Raw genomic sequence first — 23,089 nt, forward strand, 5'->3', positions numbered from 1 at the left:
AAATAAGGAATAGCAAATTTTGCTACTCCTTATTTTGCATCAAACTTGTTTGATACATACCATTTGTCTAATTAACATTCGCAAAGGCCGAAATTCGCAGAATTTTGATCTTTGCGAATGCTAATTAGCTTGATACATATGGCCCCAAGTGAGGCCTGTCTTGCAACATGGTGCATGTTTTGCATCACTGCTGCATCGGTTTCATGTGGTACGTTTTTTTTACACCATGACATATCTGCCTAAATGCATCAATTTGTAATTTTGTCGCCTCATAGCAAATCTTTTGCACCGCCGCTGCATCATAAAAGTGACGCACAGTGGCGCAAAAGAGGCATACACCTATCATAAATCTGTCCCTAGCATTTTAAATGATTAATTCAGGATGACGATAAGGTGTGGCCTATCCAGAGGTTTGTTTAAGGTGAGGCCTACTCAGGATTGCAGATTAAAGTTACGCTTGATGAAGAATACAGAGGAGATAATACATGTAAAGGCCTACCAATGAAGTAAGTAATGTCCACTTCATTGCGCCAGTCATCATAAATGTATCCCTAAGCTTCTTATCTTGTTACAGATGAACCGCCATATGTATCATCAAACTATTTTGCATTTCCTAAATAGCGAATTTTAAGGAATAAATAGCAATTCTTTACCATTCCTAATTTGCAATGAGCAAATTGCTAATTGCAAATTACCCATTCATTTCCATGGGCTAGGAGGCTCATAGGAATGAAGGATGCAATTTGCGATTAGCAATTACCTCATCACAAAATAGGAATTTTTTCAAGGGTGCAGGGGTGTCTCAAGAACACCCTGCTGCACCCCCTGAAAAAGAAATTTGGGGGCATATGGCGCACATACATGCCCTAAGGGCATGTATGGGCGTCATATGTCACCTTTTGTTTTTTGGAAAAAAAGCTTTTTGAAAAGAATTCACAAATTACCACCAACTAGAAGTTGGTGGTAGTTTCCAAATCCTTAATGTCATTTTTTTACATATTTTTTGTTTGATACATTGCATTTAAGTAATCGCAAAATTTCCAAATCCTTCAGTGCAATCGCAAAATAAGGAATAGCAAATTTTGCTATTCCTTATTTTGCATCAAACTTGTTTGATACATACCATTTGTCTAATTAGCATTCGCAAAGGCCGAAATTCGCAGAATTTTGATCTTTGCGAATGCCAAATAGCTTGATACATATGGCCCCAAGTGAGGCCTGTCTTGCAACATGGTGCATCTTTTGCATCACTGCTGCATCGGTTTCATGTGGTACGTTTTTTTTACACCATGACATATCTGCCTAAAAGCATCAATTTGTAATTTTGTCGCCTCATAGCAAATCTTTTGCACCGCCGCTGCATCATAAAAGTGACGCACAGTGGCGCAAAAGAGGCATACACCTATCATAAATCTGTCCCTAGCATTTTAAATGATTAATCCAGGATGACGATAAGGTGTGGCCTATCCAGAGGTTTGTTTAAGGTGAGGCCTACTCAGGATTGCAGATTAAAGTTACGCTTGATGAAGAATACAGAAGAGATAATACATGTAAAGGCCTACCAATGAAGTAAGTGATTTGCACTTTATTTTGCCAGTCATCATAAATGTATCCCTAAGCTTCTTATCTTGTTACAGATGAACCACCATATGTACCATCAAAATATTTAGCATTTCCTAAATAGCGAATTTTAAGGAATAAATAGCGATTCTTTACCATTCCTAATTTGCAATGAGCAAATTGCTAATTGCAAATTACCCATTCATTTCCATGGGCTAGGAGGCTCATAGGAATGAAGGTGCAATTTGCGATTAGCAATTAGCTCATCACAAAATAGGAATTTTTCCAAGGGTGCAGGGGTGTCTCAAGAACACCCTGCTGCACCCCCTGAAAAAGAAATTTGGGGGCATATGGCGCACATACATGCCCTAAGGGCATGTATGGGCGTCATATGGCACCTTTTGTTTTTTGGAAAAAAAGCTTTTTGAAAAGAATTCACAAATTACCACCAACTAGAAGTTGGTGGTAGTTTCCAAATCCTTAATGTCATTTTTTTACATATTTTTTGTTTGATACATTGCATTTAAGTAATCGCAACATTTCCAAATCCTTCAGTGCAATCGCAAAATAAGGAATAGCAAATTTTGCTATTCCTTATTTTGCATCAAACTTGTTTGATACATACCATTTGTCTAATTAGCATTCGCAAAGGCCGAAATTCGCAGAATTTTGATCTTTGCGAATGCCAAATAGCTTGATACATATGGCCCCAAGTGAGGCCTGTCTTGCAACATGGTGCATCTTTTGCATCACTGCTGCATCGGTTTCATGTGGTACGTTTTTTTTACACCATGACATATCTGCCTAAAAGCATCAATTTGTAATTTTGTCGCCTCATAGCAAATCTTTTGCACCGCCGCTGCATCATAAAAGTGACGCACAGTGGCGCAAAAGAGGCATACACCTATCATAAATCTGTCCCTAGCATTTTAAATGATTAATCCAGGATGACGATAAAGTGTGGCCTATCCAGAGGTTTGTTTAAGGTGAGGCCTACTCAGGATTGCAGATTAAAGTTACGCTTCATGAAGAATACAGAAGAGATAATACATGTAAAGGCCTACCAATAAAGTAAGTGATTTGCACTTTATTTTGCCAGTCATCATAAATGTATCCCTAAGCTTCTTATCTTGTTACAGATGAACCACCATATGTACCATCAAACTATTTTGCATTTCCTAAATAGCGAATTTTAAAGAATAAATAGCAATTCTTTACCATTCCTAATTTGCAATGAGCAAATTGCTAATTGCAAATTACCCATTCATTTCCATGGGCTAGGAGGCTCATAGGAATGAAGGTTGCAATTTGCGATTAGCAATTACCTCATCACAAAATAGGAATTTTTTCAAGGGTGCAGGGGTATCTCAAGAACACCCTGCTGCACCCCTGAAAAAGAAATTTGGGGGCATATGGCGCACATACATGCCCTAAGGGCATGTATGGGCGTCATATGGCACCTTTTGTTTTTTGGAAAAAAATGCTTTTTGAAAAGAATTCGCAAATTACCACAAACTAGAAGTTGGTGGTAGTTTCCAAATCCTTAATGTCATTTTTTACATATTTTTTGTTTGATACATTGCATTTAAGGAATCGCAAAATTTGCAAATCCTTCAGTGCAATCGCAAAATAAGGAATAGCAAATTTTGAACTAAGGACATTTTAAGTCATTTCCACATGTGCAGTGTTTTCAAATTATTATTTGAAAATCGTTTTTGGGGAAAAGTAATGGTTTGCAAATTTATGACAAGGACATAATGGTGTATGCTTCTCTATAAGGCATTTCAGTGTCTCTGATGTCATTTTTCCCATATTACATTATAAGACCTTTCCCCATGGAGCACATTCCTTGTAAATATGCTCCCACCTGTGCATGGTGAATTTAGATTTTGACTGTTTGAGTCACATAGCCATGTTAAAAGTGACCCAAATAAATTGCAAACGCTTTAAAAAAACACATTCATGTGTCTTAAGGACATTTTAAGTCATTTCCCCATGGACAGTGTTTTGTAAGTGGCGCAAAAGAGGCATACACCTATCATAAATCTGTCCCTAGCATTTTAAATGATTAATTCAGGATGACGATAAGATGTGGCCTATCCAGAGGTTTGTTTAAGGTGAGGCCTACTCAGGATTGCAGATTAAAGTTACGCTTGATGAAGAATACAGAGGACATAATACATGTAAAGCTCTACCAATGAAGTAAGTGATGTCCACTTCATTGCGCCAGTCATCATAAATGTATCCCTAAGCTTCTTATCTTGTTAGACATCAACCGCCATATGTATCATATAACTATTTTGCATTTCCAAAATAGCGAATTTTAAGGAATAAATAGCGATTCTTTACCATTCCAAATTTGCGATGAGCAAATTGCTAATTGCAAATTACCCATTCATTTCCATGCGCCAGGATGCCCATATGAAAGAAGGTGCAATTTGCAATTAGCAATTAGCTCATAGCAAATTAGGAATTTTTCCAAAGGTGTAGGGGTGTCTCAATAACACCCTGCTGCACCCCTGAAAAAGAAATTTGGGGGCATATGGCGCACATAAATTTTAACAACATTCCTTTACCTCAAAAACGATTTTCAATTCATAATTTGAAAACACTGCCCACAGGGAAATTACTTAAAATGTCCTTAAGACACATGAAAGTGTTTTTTTATTGCCTTTCCAGCATGGTTGGGTCACTTTTAACATGGCTATGTAACACAAACATTTAAAATCTAAATTTGCCATGCACAGGTGGGAGCATATTTACAAGCAATTTGCGCCACAGAGAAAGGTCTTACATTAAAATGGGAAAAATAACATCAGGGACAGTCAATTGCCTTATAAAGAAGCATACACCATTATGTCCTTGTCATAAATTTAAAAACAATTCCTTTTCCCCAAAAACGATTTTCAAATCATAATTTCAAAACACTGCACATGGGAAAATTACTTAAAATGTCCTTAAGACACATAAAAGCGTTTTTTAATTGCCTTTGCAGCATGTTTGTATCACTTTTAACATGGCTATGTAACACAAACATTAAAAATCTAAATTTTCCTTGCACAGGTGGGAGCATATTTACAAGCAATTTGCGCCACATAATTCATAATTTTCTCCTTAAAGCACACTATTCTCTATCTAAATTAAAGAAATATTTTCTCACCTTAGCAAATACTTTGAGTTTGAAAACAGTCTCAGAAACACACCAATTTGTCTTCAGCAGAGCAAAAGGTATGCACTCCAGAGTCTGCAGCTATCAAAAGCACAGAAATGCTGTAATTCTTCACACATATCTCTCATGTCACCCAATCAAAACTCTTCCCTCACTTTTTTTCAAATGAAAACCCTTCCCCCCTCTGCCCTTTCTGCCTTTTCTGCATGGCAACCACCTCTTGGAAGATTTCTGGTGTTTGCAAGTTCACACAACAATGTTGCAATTGAACTCTGAACTCTCAGTGCACCTGCATATCCAGTGCATTCTTTCATTTAATGATTTTTTATTGACCATTCAAAATACATCTTTCAAATAACTCATCCGTGCACCCTAACTTTCTGTTTTCAGCAATCAAAATCCACCAATCACTGTTACTGCTTCATGAACACAGAAACTCCACAGTTTTTTTCATTTTAAACTCTCATTTTTTCAACTGCCATTTCATTGCCACACTTCATCTGACTGCAGGAGAACCTTCTTTCACCATGTTTTCTGTCTGGATTGTTGGACATAGTTATATTCACTGGGCTCAAAGGTACACTGAAAACAGGAATTTACCTAACCTCAATTTACAAGATGTGGAAATTAAGTGGTTTGGCCACAGAGGATTAAAATGTCACCAATTGATACCATTGGTGAAAACCTTTATGCATTTGCCCAAACCTGACCTGTTAATTGTGCACTGTGGAGGTAATGACTTGGGCACTTTGACTGGTGTAGGTCTGGAAATGCTTTTAAAGGACACCTTTGAGCAATTAATGGCACTTTTTCCTCAGACTGCCTTGGTATATTCAAATATATGCCAAAGACAGAAATGGAGGTGGTCAAACCAATTTTGTCCACAAATTGAGAAGTCGAGGAAGCATGTAAACAAATCTGTTTCAGCTTACATGAGAGACCATGGAATGGGCTCCCTGTACAACAATAACTTGCGTTACTACATGCAAGATATCTACAGAGGAGATGGAGTTCACTTCTCAGATGAGGGCAACAGAATTTTCACTCTGAATTTAAGAATGTGTATTGGTACCTACTTATAAGTACCTAAATGTACCATAAACCCAAAAGCTCTTCTCAGAGCTACCCTACATCTGATCACTCACAATTATTATTTTACTCTAACATTTTTCACTAATTTTCAACAAAGTACGCTCCCTGGGGCGCTACCCGGTACGCGAACCGGGAGCTAACCTCGAGAAAATTTTTTAAAAAATGTTTTTTTTTCGCACATATGGGCCTCCTCAGCCACCCTCACAAAACCTAGGGGGTCAAGATAAGTCTACCGTGCCCCCTTCTACCCATTCTGAACATTATTTGCCCTCCATCTTGTATCTTAATTCGACCGAAACACAAAATGGTGGACTCCCGTTACGCTTAAGGTTCGCGAACCGGGGCGCTCAACGGTTCGCGTACCGGGTCGCTCCCTGGGAAGCGCACCATCAAAAAAGGTGGGAAAGTAGTTCACAGAAAAGCCACTGGAGACAATTTCACCAAATATAGACTAGCTCATACTACATACAAATCCCTACCATTTTCACAAATTTGATTGGAATTCCATTTAGCCATTTAGCCTGTAGACCTCTCTAAATACCGTGAGGTAAATTACTTCACAAAACACATCTGAAGTGTTGGAATTGACAACCAATTAAAATGTTACTTTCATTTTCTACTTTTTTTTACCTGACATTTGATTGGTTATATACCTAAATATATATAAAGGAAGAGAAGAAAACACAGCCATTTTGACTACTACTTCTTGGTGTACATTTCAATAGGATTTTCACTAATTCCTTCAACTTCTTTCTAAAGGTAAGTTTTTATTTTTAAAACTGAAGTATATTGTGCACTATAAGTTAATATGGTAAACTTTTTCTGGAGTTAGGCTTCTCTTGTATAATTATGAATTTACTTACATTAAATCACATACACTTTTTTATATTCCTACTTCCACTCTGATACTATACACTGCCCAAAATTAATCCCAACAGTGCCCTATCTCTACTAATATATATTTTTTTAATCTAAATTTCAGGCAAAATGGAAGGCGAACAGAAAGTTGAATTTCAAATTGTCCTGCAAGAGAGCAGCCAAGAAATCAATGATGAAAATGATATTGAATTTTTCGATGAAACTTTAGACAAAGAACTACTGCAATGTGTACAAGCAGTAGATAACCTCCTTGAAAATGAGGACATTTTACACCCTCAGAGACTACAATGTATATTCAATGATAATTATGAAATTTCTGACAATGAAATGTTAGAAAGTTTAATAAATTATGAAACACAATCACAATAAAAAAAATGCTTAAAAAATAAAGAAAATAAAAAATAATCAACAAAACCAACAATCAATTAACATACAGCATTTGAAAAGTCTATCATTCATTTTTCATTGCAGTACGCTGCCCAGAACGCTTCCCGGTTCGCGGACCGGGCGCTCCCCACGCAAAAAAAACAAAAATTTTTTTTTGTTTTTTTTGCCCCGCGGGGCCCTTTTAAAACCTCCACATTAAACCTAGGGGGTCAGGGAGGATCTAGTATGCCCCCTTATGGTTATTTCCCCCTTTGTTTTGGCCTCCTCTTGTCTCTCAATCCTACCGAGAGACAAGATGGCGGCCGCTCCGGACTGTTTAGAATGTTGACAGACACCGGAGAGCCAATCAGCTTAGCTACGCGAAGTTCCGGTACGCTTAAGGTCCGCGGACCGGAGCGCTGCCCGGAGCGCGCTTACAGATATATATCTTTTTTTAAACGTTAATTTCTCAAAATCCACTGGAGCACATATATTGAGACCTACAAAAGGCACATCGGGCTACCAGTCCCTACAATTTTGCCAAGTTTCATGCAAATCCATTTAGCCGTTCGGGCTAAAAGTGAGGCCAACCGCCCTATGGAAAACTCAATGTTAAAAACACGTTTTGGGACCCCCCTTTTTTCTCGACCCCCCCCTGGACGAACCCCTCCCAAATTTCCAGGGGCTGCTCAGAAACAAAATGTTCCATTTTCCAGAAAATTTCAGCCAATTCCGTCCACAAACGCCAAAGTTATTAGACATAGAATTTTCAAAAATCCCATAGGGAAAAAATCCTAACTATATATACCTACTGGCGACCGCCAGTAGGTAATATATATATATATATATATATATATATATCTGGAGGGGGAAGTGTGTCCATTGATTAAGACTTTCGCAGTGGGCAAAGTGTATAGAAGCCGAACTCATGTGAGGAAACCAGTGGGAAGGCCCATACGTTGTAAAATAGTGACCAGGTAGTCCCATTCCACTGAATCAAAAGCCCTTGATGCATCAAGAAACACCGCTATCAATTGTAATCTTGGATCCACTGTCTGCAAGATGGAGAATAGAGTCCTGAGGTAATGGGACGTGGCTCTCCCCGGTATGAACCCGGCCTGATCAGGAAGAACTAGCTTGTCCATAAGTAAACTAAGCAGGTTTGCCAATAGTTTCGCTAGAATTTTCACATCTGTATTGATTAGTGAGAGCGGCCTATAAGACTCGCATCGATCTGCAGGTTTGCCAGCTTTCAATAGTGAGGTAATGAGTGCCTCTCTCATGGTGCCAGGTAGGGTTAGTGTCTCGTGAGCCTCAAGGAACACCTCTTTAAGCACTGGGAGCAATTAATCGATGTACATTTTATAGAAATCGATAGGAAGCCCATCCGAGCGGGCGCCTTCCCCGATGCCATTTGCATTATGGCCTCATGGAACTCATCATCCTCAAATGGGGCCGCCAGAAACTTGCGTTGAGTATCTCCTAGCCACCTGAGAGCTATATCCCGTAAAAAGGGAGAGAAGTCAGGGGGGGTCGTACGTTGCGAACTATATAGTTCCGAGTAGTATGTAGTAAATATTTGAAGGATATCTAAGCTGTCCCTATATTGCATGCTACTATCATCCACCACATCCAGTATGTGGTTTGAGAAGCGGGGTGTCTTAATAGTACTCGCAAGTGCCCGACCAGGTCTCTCACCTTCGCCATAGCAACTTGCAGTGTAGTGTTTACCTCTAAATTTCACCTCCCGGGCTGCAGTGTCAGTATATTCTGTTAGCCTTTCGCCAAGTGCAGCACGCTTGTCCCCAGAGCTGGTAGCCCACATGTCAGTTTCAAGTTGTTTAAGTTCGAGTTCAAGGCGTTTCAGATTTCTCCTAATGTCTCGCAGCACTCCAAAACTTTTGGATATGCAAACGCCCCTGACTGTAACCTTAAACGCCTCCCAGAGCAATCCAACATTGTCAACAGAGCATTTATTCCTAAGGAAGAAATCTTTAATCTCTTCCCCTAGTTCTGCTTGGAACACAGTGTCTAGAAGTGCCTCTGGCACGAGCCTCCAGCATCGAGGAATAACTACGGAGTCAGGGGGCATTAGTTCAAGGCGCACCAATGCGTGGTCTGAATATGTACACTCCAGATGAGTAGCCATTTTGATGCATGGGACAAGACCACGGGAGCACAATCAGTAATCCAGTCTAGACCATGCAGCATGTCCGGCCGTATAAAAAGTGCCATATTTAGTAGTAGGGTGCACATGTCGCCAGGCATTTACAAGGCCTTGCTCCTTAAGCAACTCCGAAAGGACTTCCCAAGCATTTGTGTAGAGATGTGGAAAGGGGTTAGAACGGTCCTTAGAAGGACAAAGAACCGAATTAAGATCCGCGCCCCATATAACATGAGTAGAGCCCATTTTAAGTATATGTCCCCAAAGTGTTGAAGTAGTCGGGGTCATCCAAATTAGGGCCAATTGATTTAGTAAATAGTTTTTAATGAAAGTAGGTACTGACTGCCATACTACAGCACGTACCAGTTTCTAATTGTATCACCAACAAAGTGTGCTGCTATGACACTATTTTAGTGAATTACCTTTGTTCCTTATTCATATTGTGTCAAAGCGGGTTCTTAAAATCCATATCGGCACCTTCAAAATCCTTAAGTAATGTATTAATGTTTAGTGAAATATGTAAGCCGCTGGAGGTAATTCAAATTGCAATGATTCTGATACTTGCTTTTGATTTCAGAAATGAATTGTTTACATTCTGAAAACTGAACCTATTTTAATAAAATTCCAGTATTTTTCTGAAGTATCAGTTTATCATCTGAACTTAAATTGACTTCTTGTTTAACCATTAATAATCTGCGTAATGTATTTATTATTTTTGTCTGCTATCTTTAGTACATATTATTATATTGTATTCGATATATTCGATATGCGTATGTAAAATGAAGTGTTTCTTCATGAAGTCGATTCTCACAGGACAATTTCTACATGTTTGTTGTTGAAGCATGTTTGGTGTAGGGGTCTCCATTCTTTTCTGTAGTAGACCAATTAATGTTCAAGAAAAACCATCCCGATGCCACATATCCTATCACTCAAATATCAGCTGTCAGTATATTTTAGAAATTCTGCCATTTTTTTCTTCAAACATTAGTTTGAGTTCTGAATTGCGCATATATTAAACTTTAACACACACTCAATTGTGCTATACATATATTAATTCCACCGAGCTTCGTATTTACTAGGCTGGGATGCACGCAGGAGTGCTTCAGTCAGGTGGAGAGCTATCAGTAGCTCACGAGCTGCTCGTTGGAGAAGCTTGGTTTAGTGCATAGTTTAAATGTTGCAGTTTTTCAAAGATGAACAAATGTATGTTTAACCATCAACATGTACTATTTAATCCTTAAATAACTTGCATAATGAATGACAGATATTTCATGTACAGAAACATTTTTTGTGTGAATGGTTTCTCTTATCACACTTGTTATGCACTGTAGAGTCAGGTTGGCAGGTTGTGCCTGCCTGTCTGGTTATTAAAACCAAGCCAGTCCTCCCCACATAAATAGGGGGTAACAATAGTTCAGACACAATAAGTGGGAAATTACAGACATGTGGAGGTCTATACGGTACTTCTCTATGCTCCAGTCGATGCTGCATATCTCCACCAGAAGTACTATTGTCTGCCATTGCTTCCATGGGGAGATATATATATTCTTCTAAACCGGATGCTAGCTTCTTCGAAAGTATAGATGTCGACAAGAATAGGCAGGGGTTAAAAAGAAAATCTGTAAAGGCCAGTTTAAAGTATTTATTGTACGGTTTAGCACTGAAGGAACTTGAAATCCATGTTCAGAGGGGCCCACCTCGCCTCCGGGCAGGACTGAAAAAGGAAAAGTGAGGACCACAATTTTCTTATCCCATGCTGAATAGTCAGCACCTGCTTTTTAAATCGGCGGATTTATAAAGATGTCTTTAACTATATAAAATGTTGCAATGCTAGTCTTTATTTTAGTTATGCTGTATCCAGCGGAAAGGGCTGCATACACTCAAACTTTCTTGGCAATGTTAATGGTAGACACCTAAAATGGTGTGGGTCAAGATTTTTACCCAACTAATGTTTTTCTTTTCTAGACTCGCTTTTCTGATAATCCTGCACAAGATCGGGGTTTAGTGGTTGCAGATCCAAAAGCAAAAGATATTGTGTTGGAACATAAGAGCTACTGTGCTAAGAGCGTGAAGAATCGTAACTTCCCTGGAGATGTGCTAGGATATGTTACCCCGGTGAGTGTATCTCATATTCACTTATGTGTGTTGAATGGATTCCAGCTGCATGTTTCTCATTTCCTTCCCACCAACCCTCCTTCAGCTTTCAAAATCTGGAGAGGGCCTGGGGCTTGAAGCCCTTTGTATGACAGCAGAACTTCACCAAGGACCTACTGTGTGCATCTGTCTACTGGGGATCAGGGTGCATGGGCTTCGAGCCGGCTACAGGTCTTTCCAGGCCAAAACATGTTTGACAAAGTCTGATGTTCTTCTGAAGGTTCATTTCTTAAAGCTCCTGCCACATACAAGCAGTGGCTACAGGAAAAGGGATATTTAAAATGTAAACGGGCACATTCTGCACTATGTTACTTTTCTGTAACCACGCGCCAAGATACTAGTTTCTTATTGTGTTGGAACCCCCCTCAAATCATTTAAGGTTACCATCATTAATGTGTGCCCCCAAAAGATACCTTGTATTTGTAAAGCATTTATTCAACTCATGGGGCATCTTGCTACTAAATAACAATTGTTTATAGTCGCCCAACCTAATTGTACTTATTTTATCAAACTCCGAATAATGAAAGACTAAGTGAAAACTGCAGGTGACCATATGGTCAAACACAGATTCCTGAACTGGATGCGTTAGTCCACTGATACAGCAGACATATCCCAGTAATGTAGATATTTATTGTACTTTTTGCTGAGTCAATTAAAAGTATCCACTTGAAGTCACTGTTTTTTTCTACAGTGATTCGTTTTTTTGGATACATCCAGTTTGTATCAACTATGTCCAACAACAGGTTGGCTATTACATTTCCTGGTTGGTGCTTAAGTACATTTTAAGCCTCAGTTAGAGACAACTCTAGCTGTCTGTTGACCAGGCCTATTGTTTCCAACATGCATAGAACGGGCTTTGTGTCAGTCCCCTCCTTATGATTGAATTGCTTTTTCTACCTCACGTCCCTGCTACTGATTAAATGTCTTTCCTCCTGTGTCTTATGTTTAAACCACACAGAAGCATTTCTGTCTCATATTATTCTGACTGGATGAGTTTTATTCTTTTTCTTGATACCCAAGTAGACTCCATTTGTTTCCTTGTGTATGGAACACTTCATGAAAGTGTATGTTACATAGAGTGGCTGTATGTGGTTTAGTCCATGGTTTTCCTACCCAGGCACTCTCTCTTTTAAGTTCCTCTGATGCTACTGCCCTCATCCTGCTACAATCAGTTTGTCTCTCTCTTTCATCTCCCCTCTCCCCAAACCCTAATGCTGCTTGCTCCGCTCCCCATCATGCTTTATGTTTTCGCCATGACCCATCAGCTGGAAAGCAATGCCAGGCTTCTTCCTTGCTTTTTAGTGCATTGCACACCGTGAACTAACTTAATTTTTTTTTTAATTTAACCTGCCTAACATGGCTGTTCACCATGTTATGTTAGTAAATCAAAAAAGCCCCCTGCATTATGACGCATTTGTCACAAATCATGCGTGCGGTTCGTTGGCCATCTTGGAATGAATGTTCTTTAATAGTAAATCCTTTCCAGGATTACCAGCCATGTGTATTTATGCGTCTTGACACCTATGTATGCATGTAATTGGAAGGCAGGCATTGACAAAGTCAATAGCTCAGCATTTCCGAGCTTAGACACTTTGTCTTTGCCAATGCTTGTTTCTTAGCATTCTTTGTTTGAAAATTGGAGGAGTGTAGGATTTCAAAGCTTCTGAAACCTGATCACAGATGATAATTGCTTTGTTATGAGTATTTACAAAGCACTCTATCACCTGCAAGGATACTCTAGCCCTGCCTGGGGTTGGTGGGTTAATTGAAAAGCTAGGTCTTCAGCTTCTTGCGAAATGCAGGAAGAGAAGAGGTGGCTCTGATGTCGAGTGTGAGGCTGTTCAGTTGCTTTAACAGCGATGTAAGAAAATGGGCATCTTCTGACCTGGTTCTATGTATGTGTGGGGTCTGTGCGAATAAGAGTCTTGAGGAGCAGAGGTGCCTGGGTAGTTGGTGGAATTAGACAAGACTGTTCAGGTAGGTGGGGCCTAAGTTGTGTAGTCCCTAGAATAGGTGAGTGAGGAGTTTGAAATGAGGTGTTTGTGTATCGAGAGCTATTGGAGCTCTCTGAGGTGTGGTGTGATGTGAGAACTGTATGGGAGATTGAGGACGAATTTAGCTGCAGTGATGCTATGGGCACCTTTTCTGAAACGTTAAGTACTTTTTCTCTAGAATATGTTTGCTTTTTGCTTAGTGTGGTAGTTTGGTGCCATCTCCTGTGTTAATATATCTACTCCTACTTCAGTCTTCACCTACCCCCTTCTTTTCTTGTCTGTGCCATTTTCTGTTGTTTACTTTGGTCTGTGCCTTACTCCTTTTTTAGGTCTCGTCTAGCATTGCAGCGCGCATGCGTGCTGTGCGAGACATTTTGTGGATGAGGAGATTTCAGAAAGGGACTTGAAGACCCGCCCCTCATTTTCATTGCTGGAATCATCGTTTATGTAAAACGACGGCCTCTGATTGAAACTGGGGCTCTGCCCTTTTCCCTTTTTGCCCGGCCCATCCGGACTGGATCGTCTGCTTTTCGGCTGTCGTAAACCAATTTCTTATCTTTAGGAGGCTTGTAGTGCCGGATCATGTTTCCGACAGCTTGTTTTTAGTTTGGCACGGGGAGATTAAGTGCTTTGCCCAGAATCACTGATGTGGATCGCCTGCCCAGGTTTGAACCGGGTTCCATCGCTTTAAACTCGGCAGCTTAGGCTGTAAGGCCATAATCTCTTCCTTCGGTGTTTTAAAGTAAGCGTGTGATGGCCTGCTACGGGGAAGTGCATCTGGTAACAATTATACCGATGGGTTCGCAAAAACAGGGTGACTTGTTTTTGCTTTTGTGTGATTCCTACGCTCCTCCGTAGTCTGCTTTCACTCCCCCTTGGTCACAGAGGGGGGTGGTGCTGCTGTATGAGGTATTTCAATCAGCGTGCGCCCTTACATGAGCGGCACACTGGTTTTGCTTTCATTCTCTTATTTACCCTCCTCTACCCCACTGCTCTCCCTCCCTTTTAATCAATCACGGGGCTTCAGCTTGCACCTGCATCACAGCGGAGCCACGTGGACAGGAATGGAGGGCTGTGCAGATAGTCTCCAATGCCCTTGCCATAAGGCTGTAGAGCTGATGACAGAGACCGGTGTCCCTGCCTCGTCCATTGCTGGAATTCGCCGCTCGCAACCCTAGTCAGACAGAGCAGGAGGGAGGTAGCCGTGCTGGCGCACACTTGGCGCCTGGGAGCCGCAATAGGCTGCAAGGGCCGATAACATGCGCCGGATCAGGGCCCACTAAAGAGCTGGGCCGAGCTAACAGAGGGCAGCTGCCAGGAAGGATCCCGGCCCCAGACTCAGGAATGGTGCGGCTCAATATCCTGCAGAGCAGGCACTTCACCGCAGCACACTGCCTGTTCTGACATGGGAGGGAGGGGTGGATGGGAGTCCCCTGGCCAGCACCCTACCTTGACTCGTTCGCAGGCAGTGTGAACACATAGACACAGAGATAAATACATACTTAATAACACACAAAGCACAGACACTTACACATATTAAAACAGGCATAGAAACAAGTATAGAACACACACAGAAAATCATACACGCCCAAGAACAGAAGATACACAGACAGAATTATACACAATATATTATATATACAATGAAGAAGATGTCTGCTCCCAAATCTCGTAGGAAGCAGAGTGCATGGGCATTATGATTGACAAGGCTCCTATTTTATAGCTGTACAACGTGTAATGCATAACTGTTCCAATGTGTGCTGGATGGGGTGCTGTACCCAACTAGTGCAATTACAACAAAGTGAGCTATTGCCATTTTGCATTACAGCATTTGATTAATGCTTCACAAAGGGGAAAAAACCCAATAACATTTACAATGGCAATAGCTCAAAATAATGTCATTGCGAGACCTATTGCATTGTAAATGCTTGTTTTAGGTTGAAGCCTACCAGACAGCAGAGCGGTCTGGTTTGCTAAGGACATTTGGAAAGAATCCCTGTGACTGCTTACCATTGGCTTTGTAGTTTGTAACTCCTATTTGCTTGCTTTCGATTTGCTAGCTTTATTTGTTTTAGGCTTTCCAGCTTGGGTTTGCCCGTTCCCTTGCCCAAAACCTATTTACTGTATTCTTTCACCAGTACTGAATTTTTGTAAACCTGACTTTAAATCTTGTTCTCATCATGTCACATTTGCAGTGCATTCAAAGACAGAGGTCAAATGTCAGGCTGACTGCAAAGAGAGGATTTATCTGACAATCATGCTGCCTATTCGCTGTACAATTTAAATGTAGTAATTTAACTGTGCAGATATTTCAGAATATGGAAAGCACTAATGAAGCACATTTTATGGTAATTCTGAAGTATGGTAGAAACAAATATTTTAACATAATTAAAACATATCAATACAATGGATGATGACATTTCCACACTTATGATTTGTGCTCCGTATACTTTTATCAGTAAAACTGTACGTCTGTGCAAATGTAATGGTCTTTTCAATTGAAGATGTGTTGTCTGTAATGCAGCATGCTACCACACCACACCATGCAAGCTCCACTTTTAATCCACTCTACTCTGCACCACTCCACTGCACTCTACTCTGCAGCACTTCACACTGTCACTGCACTCTATACCACTCCACTCTACACCACTTCACTAGATGCCTCTCTACTCCACTCTGTCAATGCACTCTACCCACACTACTCTCCTATGCACCACTGCACTCTTTGCCACTGCACTCTGCAACACTGTAATTTACTCTGCCCAATTCCACTCTACGCCTTTGCAATCTACCATGCACCACTCCTCTCTACCTCACTGCACAGTATGCCACTCTATTCTATGCCCCTGTATCCTACGCCACTTTACTAAAAAACCAATACACTCTACACCAATCTACTCTGCACCATTGAACTGTATGCCACTACTCTGTACTCTGCAACACTTTTCTGTACTTCACTGTACTCTGTGCCACTCTGTTCTACACCAGGGCACTCTCCGTCACTTTACTCTTCACCACTCCACACCACTACACTCTACACGAATGCACTCTACACCATGCTATCAGGGGTGAGGAATGTAATAAAATACCTATTTGGCCATATGACAGGTTGCTTCATAAATCTACTTGTCCTGTAAAAAAAAATCCATTTGGTGCCATGTAGTGCGGCAACAAATTATGGGCGTAATCTAATTATATAAGAGCTCTTATAACAGACTCTCTGGTTGTGCCAGGGCTTATACTATACTAGGTTGGAATACTAGCAATTCCTTTATTTTGTGATGACTTCTGCATATCTACACACTGGGGCTGGAGGTAACTATAAGGAATAGTTCTAGGATTTAAATGCTCTTTTGATTCTGCAAGTCTACTAACAAGTATATTTTAGGGGTTTTCACCATGTCTTATCTAAACTTTTCTTATACTGAGAAAAGTTGGAAATTACCTTCTGACAAGAAGTAAAACTTCTACCAGGGTTGGGGAAAAAAGTGATTGGAGAGAAAGTGAACTTGTAAACGCTCAACAGATTTTCGCATGAGCAAATCATGCATATTTGCTTGTGCTAAAATGCCGTTCTCAAATATTTTCTAGGAATACGATGTCCTGGCTTACTTCTGTAAATACTTGTGAATTGATGAAAGCCGTAATTCTGCTCTAATGCAAGGACATATACCATGGGTGCTCTTATGTGACTTTCTTTAAGAATTGGGCCCTATTTAGGTCTGGCGTTAACCAAGAACTTTATTAAAATTAAAAAAAAAAGTTGTTAAAATTCTATCCCTCTCTATCACTGTGAATGAAAGCTTTCTGCTCTTTCACAAGGAGCATATCAGCGTACAAAGTAGTTTTGTTCAGTGCCAGGATCTAATGTGGCAATAGGAGCTTTTGAGAATAAAAATTATTTTGGCTTTTTGCCATTGTTTATTTTAATGGTGACGGATCGGCAGCTCTCACAACAAAAAAGTTCTACAAAAGCAGTGTCATAACAATACACGCATTGACAAAACCAAAAGGCTGAGCCCTAATGTCGCACCTATTGGGTTTGCGAATGCTCATTTATTTTCATGTTTCCTATAATCTTGTCGAAACTGGTTACGCTGATTTTCCAATATGAATTTGTTTTTAAATACTAACATGCATGAACACGTTTTACTAAATGATGCTTCAAAGAAATGGTACCCAAAATTTCACAGTAAACCGCAAAAAAAACATTCGGGTAGCTTTTTTTCGTGAAAATTTTATTTTGAAAGCAAAGAATCATCAATCTTGCTTTCAAACGTCTGAAAGTATTTGCATCTCATCAGAGAGCATTCTGGGAGCATTATACATAGCCTTATATTGTTAAACTTGCTGTTAAGTTGTTAAACTTGCAAATATGTGTACATATTTTTATACTGGAACCACTGTCCGTAGTGCAGTCGGATCTTCCAACATTTCCTTAGAGCACTCGCCCTAATTTTAAAGGCTTTGCACTAATGAACCATAAATAAAAGTTTGAAAAGCATGAACATATGGGAACAAATATTACCTTAACTTCAGACTTTGCCCTTCCCCGATTCATAATGTGGAACTGTAAATTGGCTGCCAAAGGGTTTGGGGTTGGGCCTACTTGTCCAATCCTGGGTGTCTGGCACTGAAATCTACGCCACTCTACTATGCACCTCTGCACTCAACGCTGCAGCACTCTAGGCTAATGCACTCTTTGTCACTACACTCTATCTACACTGTTTGCTACTACACCCTACTCTGCACCACCCTACTCTATGCCAGTGTTTTCCACCCCACTCTACTATTCATCACTTTACTGTGCACCACTGTCCTGTACGCAAATGTACACTATGCCACTGCACTCTACTCTGCACCACTCAACTCTACGCCACTCTACTGCACTCAATTTTAAAGCACTCTACGCCACTACACTCTAAACTATTCTGCACCACTGCACTCTGTACCACTCTATTCTCTTCCACTGCACACTATGCCACTTAACACCTATGCACTCTACCCTACTCCACTGTGCACCGAACTCAGCGCCCTACTAAAGAAACCAACAGCGGACCCCACCGAACTCAAGAATTACCGCCCCATCTCGCTCCTCCCGTTCCCAGCCAAAGTCATCGAGAAGACCGCCAACAAGCAGCTGGCCGCCTTCCTCGAGACGAATGGATCCCTCGACCCCTCACAGTCAGGCTTCCGAGCCAACCACAGCACCGAGACCGCCCTCATCGCTGCCACCGATGACATCTGAGCCCTGCTGGACAACGGTGAAACAGCGGCCCTCATCCTCCTAGACCTCTCCGCGGCGTTCGACACTGTTTGCCACCGCACCCTAGTGCAGCGCCTCAGCGACATCGGAATCCAGGAGAAGGCACTGGAGTGGATCACCTCCTTCCTCGCTGGAAGGACACAGAGAGTCCGCCTACCACCGTTCAGATCGGCAGCCACGGAAGTCATCTGCGGCGTTCCTCAGGGCTCCTCGCTCAGCCCCACCCTCTTCAACGTCTACATGAGCCCCCTGGCGGCCATCGCACGCCAGCACAACTTCAACATCATCTCCTACGCCGACGACACCCAGCTGATCCTCTCCCTGACCAACGACCCCGCCGCCGTCAGAACCAACCTCCACAAAGGGATGAAAGACGTAGCCGAGTGGATGACGACCAGCCGCCTTAAACTGAACTCAGACAAGACGGAAGTCCTCATCCTGGGCTCCTCGCCCTCCGCCTGGGATGACTCCTGGTGCCCCCCCGCCCTGGGCACCGCACCCAAACCGACAGACCACGCACGCAACCTGGGCTTCATCCTGGACTCCTCCCTCTCCATGACCAGACAAGTCAACGCCGTCTCCGCGTCCTGTTTCAACATCCTGCGCATGCTACGAAAGATTTTCCAGGGGATCCCCACCGAGACCAGGAAGACGGTCACCCAGGCCCTCGTCACCAGCCGACTGGACTACGGCAACGCCCTCTACGCCGGAACCACCGCCAAGCTCCAGAAAAGACTCCAGCGGATCCAGACCGCCTCAGCTAGACTCATCCTCGACATCCCCCGACGCAGCCACATCTCCGGACACCTGAGAGACCTGCACTGGCTTCCCATCAACAAAAGAATCACCTTCCGTCTCCTCACCCACGCACACAAAGCCCTACACGACCAAGGCCTGAGCTACCTCAACAACCGCCTCAACTTCTACGCTCCCAAACGCCACCTCCGATCGACCAACCACGCCCTCGCCACCGTCCCCCGCATCCGAAGAGCGACAACAGGAGGAAGGTCCTTCTCCTACCTGGCCGCCAAGACCTGGAACACCCTCCCTACCGACCTCCGCCTGACCCAAGATCACCTCTCCTTCAGGAAGAAGCTCAAGACCTGGCTGTTCGAGCAGTAGCGGCCCCCCACCACCCCCCAAGCGCCTTGAGACCCTCTGGGTGAGTAGTGCGCTCTATAAATGCCATGATTGATTGATTGAATCCACTCTACGCCACTTCACTCTACTCTGAAACAATCTACTCTATACCATTGCACCATACACCACAATACGCCACTCCACTCTGCTCCATGCCATTTTACTGTATTCTTCAAAGCAACCGAAAGAGTATTTCTTTTCCGGTCCTGATCATGTGACCAAAGATCACATGACCAGGATCACATGACAAGGATCCACGAGGCATATAAAAGGAGAGAACAAACTGACCTCCCTCAACATTCATGGACACAGGGAGCACTACGAGCGTGAGCAGACGCGTACTCTTGATGAAGCAATGTCTTTTCTCTCCTAATTTCACCTCCCATTTTTCTACACTGATTAACCGAATTGCTCTGTTAATGCAGAAAGTACATTTTTTTTAAAAACAAAATGACTTAAAATTAATTTTCTCCTCCTAGTGTGTGACTACAGAATCCGTCCTCCCCTGGCACCCCTATGTTGTCTATTAAAAAAACAAGTCATGTATGTGATAGGTCCAGTATGTTTTTACTTTTAAATGTACTTTTGGTAGTGATACTTTAAATATTAATTATGCTACTTCTCTAGATGTGGTGACAACTATTTTAAGGCAAGCACATGGTTTTCACCTAAATAATTATAGCCATTTATAATAATCTCACTATTAAGGGTGCTCCCAAAAAATACGAGTGACCACAGATGCCTAATTCGTCCCCCACTTTTTCCCTTTTCAGTTACAACCATACAAGGAAAAGGTCCTATAAATATGGTCTGTTTAGTAACGTGCATGTTTATTACTATTTAATTGCACAGAAAATTAGCAGTCGCAAAGAGAAGAGAAAAAACGAGGTCCTGAGGAAAGCATACTGACCCTTCACGGGCTATATTAAGGCTGAAACAGGTCGACTGATCAGATGCCTGAGAACATTAAAAGCATCACGCTGATCTATTTTAACCTAGCCATAGATCCCAGAATAATACATTTGTTAAAAAGGATTTAAAGGCTATTTTAACACACTCACTCAACCCTGCCTCCACTCAAAGAACTCCACTTACAAACGTGTCCAGCCCGCCCATTCACGTTCCGTTGTCTGGGTGAGGGTCCAATGATGAAGCATGCCACAGGTGGTACAAGTGGGTGAGGACTCTATATATAATATAGTTTCATTTTTCACACCATCTTATTGAAAGTTTACTGTCTCGGAAATAGTGAAGCAAGCACCGATTCACCTTGGTGCATTGCGCTCACTTGTCTCGGATACAGGCAAAACAGACACTGTCACAAATAACTGGGTCTCCTGTCTCCTTGTATTAATGCTATCTCCCTGGTGGCCATTGTATCAGTGGCAGAAAACTGTGGTGGAGGGTTTTGATAGAAGTCCTGGCCTATAACAGAAAGTTGGGCCAGCGGGAGGAGGGCAGCAGAGGCAATGTCCCTGGTCTGTGTCTGCTGTAGGATAACAGTGGCAATTTCATACTGATGGGGGTGGCAGCCTGGTCAATAAGTTAAATGAAAGAGATGAACAAAACCTTTTTCACCCGGATACGAGGAGGGCGATGAGAAGGATGACAATTGTTGAAGGATTAGGAGCTGATGGCAACACTTGGGAATCTGGATAAAGCTGAAACCCTGTGTCGGCTGTAGAAATTAGGTGGTTTGAAAAATGGAAACAAGGTTTTCTGTAACAGAATCTGTGGTGTCCTCCATGAAGAACACATTGCAAATCACAGGAGACCAAATCAAAGCAACCTGAATAGAAAATTGTATGGTCAGTCGACCTTACAGTGGAGGCCATGATTGTCCTAGAAAATATACTGAAGGTACTGGACAACATAAGAAGGGCAGCCATTGTGCGAGCAGTGGGATTTCCTGGCCTGGCTGCTGGAGTTGACGTGACTTGGAACAGCGGCGGTTTCTTCAATAGGGCGTGGGGGTGTTGCCCCGCTAGACGTGGGTCCCTTGCTCACCTTGCCACTGGATTCAAGCTACCCTGGGTGATGAGGGTTGTTACCCCGAAACCGGTCCCAGGATGCTTGTTTCCTGTCCAAGGAAGACCTGGCTGGCAGGTCAGTCTGGACTGTTCCCATGAGGAACAGGGTCAAGACTGATTTTCATATGGCTGGGTCTGAACTGGTGTGGCAAAGTGAGCTATAGAACGATGATGGATTCAACCCAGATCTGTGACTGGGGGTGAGTGTCTGAAAAGTTTCATCACTCCGTCCATCATCTCCTTGTGCTTGCTTTTCTCACCCTAATTTTTCAGGGTATGCCCAGACGTGGGTCCCTTGCTCACTTTGCCACTGTTTTCAAGCTAGCCAGGCTGATGGGGGGGTGTTACCTCGAAATCGGTCCCTGGCTTGGCAGTTCAGGCTGGACTGTTCCATGAGGAACAGGGTCAAGACTGATTTGTATATGGCTGGGTCTGAACTGGGGTGGGGAGGTGAGCTATTGTCATGTCTTTTAGGCTAGTCCTGTCATGTAGACCCCCTTTTTACATACAATGTCCCAATCACACGACAATAAGTGTTCCAAACAGGTGACCTTTTACCTAGTAGCTTGCACCTGTCTTTTCGACACCCGGCAGTTAGTATTCTATCATAATCCCTGTACCTGACGTACAAAAACATGTTCTCAGGCACTGTATAATTATTCTGTATAAGGGTCACCACTTTTTTTCGTCCTTGGCTGTGTGTACATAGCGTGGGTCAGGCCTATGGATACTAAACCCTCCAGTGTTATCCCTGAATGTTGATTGACTCCTCTGAGTGTCTATCAGCCAAACCAAACATCCCTTCCAATTGTGAGCTGATGAATTGTATGTACCATTCTGTAGCATTGCACCCAGCATCTCCTCACTTATCAGTGTCATTTAATATACCTTCAATAGGTGTGGGCAAGGAGATGTGTGGTGTTTTCAAGTCTTTTATTTTTGCAAACCCGTAGCAGGTAGTCTGTTGCACTGTTGTGTGTAGCAAAATTATCTGTAATGGAATGAGGCATGCTCTAAATATAGCCTCAGATCACCGAACCTGCCAATCTTTCATTCCTCAGATCGAATTTTTGTCTATCGTGTCCCTCCAATAGTCAAAACCTTATATAGACAGTTGGGAGATAAAGGGTGCAGAATATATAAGCTTGGTGTTTATCAAGTATTTTCTTCACAGCTGAATTAATCTGTACTAGCTTATAATAGTATGACGTTGGGTCTGATGTATTGAACCCTGAAAAGTATGCAAATTTCTTTGCGAATGTGGCAGAACTATCTTTT

The 23,089-nt window shown here is 42.0% G+C and overlaps 1 protein-coding gene across 2 annotated transcripts in view; it reads left to right on the forward strand.

The window, feature by feature from the left end:
• Positions 1-23,089, forward strand: part of CHID1 (chitinase domain containing 1) — a 1,625,859-nt gene that overhangs the window by 149,573 nt on the left and 1,453,197 nt on the right. For both annotated transcript variants that reach the window (XM_078684035.1, XM_078684036.1), the window contains one exon: positions 11,196-11,345. In XM_078684035.1, coding sequence (XP_078540161.1) covers positions 11,196-11,345 — 150 coding nt within the window. The remainder of the gene's footprint in view (positions 1-11,195; positions 11,346-23,089) is intronic.

The sequence above is a fragment of the Lissotriton helveticus genome, chromosome 3_1 (genome assembly GCF_964261635.1).
Source record: "Lissotriton helveticus chromosome 3_1, aLisHel1.1, whole genome shotgun sequence".
Taxonomy (NCBI): domain Eukaryota; kingdom Metazoa; phylum Chordata; class Amphibia; order Caudata; family Salamandridae; genus Lissotriton; species Lissotriton helveticus.